This window comes from Sapajus apella, unplaced genomic scaffold, assembly GCF_009761245.1.
Source record: "Sapajus apella isolate SASKATOON/1434 unplaced genomic scaffold, GSC_monkey_1.0 scaffold176, whole genome shotgun sequence".
NCBI lineage: Eukaryota > Metazoa > Chordata > Mammalia > Primates > Cebidae > Sapajus > Sapajus apella.
In genome coordinates this window covers 1037522-1044553 of record NW_022437116.1, presented here as the reverse complement: position 1 = coordinate 1044553, position 7032 = coordinate 1037522, and the positions used below count along the sequence as shown (strand labels likewise).

At 44.9% G+C, this 7032-nt stretch overlaps 1 protein-coding gene and 1 pseudogene across 1 annotated transcript in view; one reads left to right on the top strand and one right to left on the bottom strand.

The window, feature by feature from the left end:
• The first annotated feature begins 1675 nt into the window (after positions 1 to 1675).
• Positions 1676 to 2764, top strand: LOC116542969 (annotated as a pseudogene).
• Positions 2765 to 6660: 3896 nt separating this feature from the next.
• Positions 6661 to 7032, bottom strand: part of TEX13C (TEX13 family member C) — a 1692-nt gene continuing 1320 nt past the window's right edge. The window contains exon 1 of the mRNA XM_032268254.1: positions 6661 to 7032. This exon is cut by the window's right edge and continues 1320 nt beyond it. Within this exon, the coding sequence (XP_032124145.1) occupies positions 6661 to 7032 (372 nt within the window).

Below are 7032 nucleotides of genomic sequence, written 5' to 3'. Positions count from 1 at the left end.
TGGAATCAAATTAATGTGTTGCTAGTTACATTTTCACTTTCTCAGAAATTAAGGATGTTTTCTCTTCTTTATAAACAGGGAGCACCAAGAGATAAAATTACCATGAAAACTAAAAAGCTGATTTATCTTGTAACATTTTTGGTATATTCAATGGGTGATACGTATACCAATTGATCTGTAACTGATTCACTCCCTTGGTTAAACCATGGAAATAATAAGTGAAGCTAATTGCCCTAGATAGAACAGAACTCAAGATTCTTTAGCACTATGTTTCTCTCAGCCAAATGAACATTGTTTTCTTTTAATAAACCTTGGAAATTAACAAGCTTTGCCATCCACTAGTGAGAAACTATAAATTTGTACATGTCCATATGTAAGTATTTTTTGGTAACTATTCAGAGACTGCCTATTTAATGCCATTCAGCTGGGTTTCACTGTTACTTCTGGGTAAGGAAGAATAATACAAATGGATTTATAAACTGAAACTGATACAGTGCTAAGCATGTTTTCTTATATTAATACCCCTATTCAGTAGGTATAATTATTCCCATTTTATAGATGAGGAAATTGAGGCAGGGAAAGAATAAGCAACTTGCTTAATATCACATAGCTAGCAAGTGCCAGTGCTAGGATTCAAATTCTGTTTATCCCCTATACTACACAGAAGTTCCAAGAGTTTCAATAGTCTTAATTGTTCTAAAATTCAGATGTCTAAGTAGAAGAACTATATTTATTAATGTTATGGATTGAATTGTGTTCCCCCAAAAAATTCATGTTGAAGGCCGGGTGCAGTGGCTCACGCCTGTAATCCCAGCACTTTGGGAGGCCGAGGCTGGTGGATCATGAGGTCAAGAGATTGAGACCATTCTGGCCAACATGGTGAAACCCCGTCTCTACTAAAAATACAAAAATTAGCTGGGCGTGGTGGCGTGCATCTGTAGTCCCAGCTACTTGGGAGGCTGAAGCAGGAGAATTGCTTGAACCTGTGAGGCAGAGGTTGCAGTGAGCCGAGATAGCGCCACTGCACTCCAGCCTGGCAACAGAGTGAGACTCTTAAAAAAAAAAAAAATTCATGTTGAAGTTCTAAATTCCAGTACTTCTGAATGTGACCTTATGAGCTCACGAAGGTGGCCTCCAATCCAATATGACTGCTGTTCTTATAAATAGCAGAAATTTGGACAGAGGCAGACACACACAGGGGAAACAATGTGAAGAGACACAGGAACAAGACAGCCATCCACACGCCCAGGAAAAAGGCCTAGAACAGATTATCCCACATAGCCTTCAGAAAGAAACAACCCTGCCAATATCCTCGTTTCAGGTTTCTAGCCTTCAGAACTGTGAGGTTAAATTCCTGTTGTTTAAGCCACCCAGTCTGTGGTACTTTGTTAAGGCAGCCCTAGCAAATTAATATGACGAGCATTACTTTTTTTCTAGATGGTAATAAAAGTGTGGAAATTTCTCTGAGAAGATTCTATATGGCTGTCAAATGCTGGGCCTGTTTTCTAGTGAATGTTTAAGTTTTATTCCAGTTGGTCATTTCATGCATTATTTTATCGAAGCAAATGAAGCAGTGGTTCAAATATGCAACCTCCACTTACCAAGTCAAGGTGGTCGAATCCTATGGATGGGATGTCGAATCGGAGCTGCCTGGGGCAGGCGGACTAGAGGAGCTGGCCTGAACATCCGGGACTTCGGCCCTTCCAGGAGCATCGGATCCCAGCTACACCATGAGCTGAAGCCATGGCCTCAAAGCCTGAGAAGAGAGTGGCATTGTCTGTTTTTATCACCTTGGCACCCATGCGCCTCCATGTAACTGTGGCCGAGGAAGTGAGCCAGGCGGTTTGTGAGGTCTGGTGTGGCCTCCCGTGGAAGGCCCCTGCCCCCATGAAAGCACCAGGGGCTGACTTGGCAGGGAGGCCCAGCCTCTGGAAACCCCCTGGCAGGGCTGCAGCCACAGTGCCAGCGGCACCTCTGCAGCTCTCAAATGGAGGATGTTCACCCTCTCCTCCTGTTCTGGATGACGAGGACGGGCTTCCTGACCTGGACTTCCTCCCGCCCCAATCCACCACCCCATCAGGTGCTCCTGCCTTCTGAAGAGGAGGCACCTGCTCCAATAGGAGCCTCCCTCATTGCAGACTTAGAGCAGCCACACCTGCCCCTGCCCCCTCCCACCTGGGCCCCAGTCCAGCCTGGTTCTGGTCCCCTCAGGCTGGTGGAGGAAGAGCTTCCGCTCTTCCGTGAAGAAGCAGTACCATCTGCAGTGCTTCACGTGCCACACCTGTAGCTGCCAGCTGGCTGGGCAGAGCTTCTACTGGAAGGATGGGCGAGTCCTCTGCGAACCCTGCTACCAAGACATACTGCAGAAGTGTGGCAAGTGTGGGGAAGTGGTCTGGGAGCACATCATCAGGACCCTGGGCCTAGCCTTCCACCCCTCCTGCTTCATGTGTGTGACCTGTGCCCAGTGCATTGAGAATGAGAGCTTTGCCCTGGGCAGCCAGAACAAGGTGTACTGCCTGGATGACTTCTGCAGGAAATTTGCCCCAGTATGCAGCATCTGTGAGAGTCCCATTATTTCTTGGGATGTGAAAGATGCCTTCAAAATCAAGTGCATGGGAAGAAACTTACAGGAAAATTGTTACAGGTGTGAGGACTGTAAGATCCTCCTGTCTGTGGAGCCCAGGGACCAAGGCTGCTACCCTCGGACAACTGTCTCTTCTGCAAGCAGTGCCACATGAAGCAAAGTGCTACCGAGTGCTGCTGAGAGTGGACCACTAGCCCTAGCTGGGGCCCTTCCCTGACTTGGTTTTCCTTCCTGACCTGCTGTTGTACATTTTCCTTCTGAGCATCCATGGGGACCAGCCTGCAAGTCAGCCCATCCTGTCCAGGACACAGTGGGACTGAGCACCCCCAGACTTCCACTCTTCCTCTACCCTCTGGGCACCAAAAGGTTCCTGGACTGTGAGTGTCACCCCTAGAATTCTCTGCTGGCCCCACCCCACTTCCAGGAGAAAGCTTGGGGGAGTCTTCTGGGGGCGCTTGGACCCCTAGCATTGACTGTAGCTGTCTGGTAGGGGTGCTGGGACCAGTCTGACTTGCAGGGTTGAGCCGTTTGAGGAAAAACTCCACAGTTCCTTTAAAAGTGCTTTTTAGGCCCGCCACAGTGGCTTACACCTGTAATCCTAGCACTTTGGGAGTCCGAGGTAAGTGGAGAAGCGTTTTCTATGTTTTACACCTGTCAACCGATGTCTCCCAGGACATGCCCTTATTCTAGCTGCTGCTTTTGATTCTGCTTTTATATTAAAGGGTAGAAATGGACATGGGAGTTTGAAGGCAATGCTGCTTCTGCCTAGGCTCCACTAGGCGGGTATGAAGAAGTGAAGGAATGGGTGAGCAGTAAGAGAAAATATTGCTTCTCTTGTTCTGAGGCCCTCAAAGACTCTAATAGGATTCTTCCCACTTCCCCTGCATTCCCTTGCTCAGAGCAATACCCATATTCCTCCTCTATCACCACCACCTCCCTAAGTGTTTGCAAGGCAATGGCACCAGGCCCACTCCTACCATCACTACTGGCAGCACCTGGAATCCTTCCCCTCTTCCTCCACAACTACAATTTCTACTCTTCCTCCTCTATCATACCAGCACTAAATTTCGACCCAGGCGGAAAAAAATACCTGCACATACCCATATTTACAAACATACAGGGGCCATTAGGGTATACAAAATATTATAGTATCTGTCCTCCTCCCCAACAAAAGTTTAGGTGTTTGTTGCCTGACAGCCCCCTTCTTTTCTTGTACTCTTGTCCCAGGTAAACAAACCCCTTCCTGTTTGTCACATCTCTGAGAAAAGTTTATGGTATGGTAAGATTCTTTTTGTTGTTCACCTCTTATCTCACCATACTCATTCCAAGAAGATGTCCAGATCTTTCCCCTCCCTTATCTCAGGGGATGTTTATGCTTCCAGCCTGTATTTGGTTTTCTTTAATCCTGAACATCTTGACAGAATTATGCTGACAGAAGAGTGACTTAGAGAAAAGAAAGAAAAGAAGGAGATTACTACTCATGATACCTAAGCACCTCTTACTCTATGCAAAGACGCCAGAAAGAAGGCAGGGCCCCACAGAGAATGGCTACATGGTGCACATAAGGAGGCTGGACCCTAGGCATCAAGACTTCCACCATCAGTAGACATTCCCATCTCTCACTGGCCCCAGAGCAGCAGAAGTGTCCACCTTCAAGGTACTATGTAGACTTAAACAACGAGTGTAGGGGAGAAAATCACAATCAATACATTGTCTAAGTCCACATAGTACCTTGTCCCCATTCTTGGGTAACTCCTTAGGAGAGGAGATACCCTCCAATAGTGAATGAGATGGAACTTTCCTTCACTTCAGTGAGATGAAGGGCAAATGCGGATTTAAGATGCCACCTCTAAACAAATCTACCCTGAGATACACACTACACGGAAGACACAGCAGTCAAGCAAACACTCTTTATTACTAGTTAGGACCAGAAAAACCCTTACAAACATTGATTTTGGTGAACTGGGTGGGATCTCATTGGGAAACTCAAGGACATCTTTAGCTTGGACTGAAGGCAAATCTAACCAACCACGCTGGGCTCCATCCTGGCTCCTCCCTTGCCTTGCAGCAGTTGCCTTAGGCAAGCCTATAGAGAACACACCAAAGAGGGAGAGGAGAGGGGTCCTGGGCTATTCTCAAGAGTGCTTGCCCCAGTCTAGCTCTATTTTTAACCCAATTTATCCTCCCAAGAGAAACACCATCCATAACCTGGTGCCCCCAATGTTTGTCTTTGGAATCCATTTTGTTCTTCATCTACTGTTGACTGAAAAGGGACTTGGGATGGGGCAGCCCGAGGCTCAAAGCTAGTGTGTATAGTGAACACTACCCGAAGCATTGCTTTTCTTCAAGACACCCCAGGTCTTTCAGGCAGGCTGGTGGGCAACCAGGAAAATAGTTATCCCTCTCAAAGGAGGAAATCAAAAAAGCTCTGCCTGCACTTCTGTGAGGACACTTTTCCAAACTTTGTCACTGCTCATTTGTCTTACCTGGGACCAATGAGATGAGCAGTTTGGTTACTCAAGAGCTTTACTAAGAGCCAGGCATGGTGGCTCACAGCCACTCAGGAGGCTGAAGCCAGAGGATCACTTGAGCCCAGGAGTTTGAGGCTGCAGTGAGCTATGACGATAATGCCACTCCACTCCAGCCTCGGTGACAAAGCGAGACCTCATCTCTAAAAAGAAACTAACAAAAACAAAACAAGAAACCTTTCATGAAAGTCTCTCGCATTGGCCCCAGAACCACAAAAATGAATCTGGATGTTACTTCAATTGGTTTTATCCAAGGTCACGTGATATGCAAGGCAAAGAAGACACACCTGATCTAATTTGTATGCCAAATTATGTTCTTTCCTATCTTAAACTCACAAAATAGGATTATATTGGGTGTACTAGATAATAACAGTAAGTCTAGCTCCCAAAACGTACTAGACAATAACTCTTTCTTTAATGAATTAAATGAAATTAATCAAAGTTCCTGTCATCTATAAAATTTAACACTACAACCACCTAAACTCTTCCCCTAAACTTTCAAAGTTTCTATCATCTACAGAATTTAACACAACCCCCTAAACTGTTCCCCTAAACTTTCAAAGTTTCTATCATCTACAGAATTTAACACTACAACCCCCTAAACTCTTCCCCTAAACTTTCAAAGTTTCTATCATCTACAGAATTTAACACTACAACCCCCCCAAACTTTTCCAAGTTATTTCCCATACCAATGAAAAAACTTCAACTCTAAAAGAATCTATTTTGTTCTTCCTTTTCCCCCTTAGGAGAAAGGAAGTGTAAAATTATCTCTTCTTCCCTGACTTCCTGTCATTCTTCTTGGCTGCAAACAGTTGGGGTCTCAGCGAGGTGTGGGTCCATCAGAATTGAGGTGTTACTTCTTTTGCCTTTGGTGATCTTCTAATGTCGTAGGTTCAGCTTCTTCAGAAACAAGCAAGTTTGGTGGGGCTAAGATACAAAACAGGACTTCCATCTGTAAAACTAATAAAACAAAAAGCAAAAATCAACACTGCAGCAGTTTCAAAATAATGATAGCACTTGCAAGGAAAAGTGGCATTTCTATAATATAACATAGCCTGTAACTCTAAAATCACATGGCTGCTCGAGCCAAATACATGGCATTTTCAGGAAAAGGAGGTTAAGAAAAAACAAAATGGTTTATTTAAAACAGGCTTTATAACTTCAGCTTCTTCAGGGTGTCAACAAATTAACAAATTAGTATCAGCAAACCAGAATCTAGCACCTGAAAAAGTCAAATGCAATTAGGAGAAATCCCCTAATTAAAGGCTGAATGTGATACTCAGTAGTCTTTATTCAAATAAATGAATAAAATAAGAAAATACATACGTATTTATATGTATGTATACTCACAATGATAAAAAGTACTTAATATGGTTAATAAAATAATGGATTATTTTATCTAATTTTCTCTATAATTTTGGTTTCAAATTTTCTGTTAATTAGTTACATTTTGTTTGTTTGTTTGTTTGTTTTTTAATCAGAAGGGGGTCCTGGGAAATTGGTTTCTCTTTGGAGTGCATCCATCTTACCTTCGTGAAATCAGTGAGTTTACGCTGGGTCAATGTTGCCATTCTCAACTGGCATACGGACTCTCTTGCATTTATAGCAGGCCTTGCGCCGTGGAAAATTCAAGGCATTACACCATGGGCAGCCCCACCTCACTGGGCGGGCACATGAGGCAGGCTTCTGTCGCTGGGATTCTGAGGCCTTTTTCCTTTTTGGTTGCTTGACCTTCTGGCCCTGAGGCTGGTGGTGTTTCCATGGGCTACTTTTCACATCACGGCTCTTGCTATCCTCCAGAAGGGTTTCCTGGGGCCTCTCCTGATCTTCTATCTGGCTGTTGCTAAACTTCAGGGAGGCTGTGCCCTGGGGAATCACTGGATCTTTCTCCAGGCTGTGGCTGTTGCTGTCCCCCAGGGG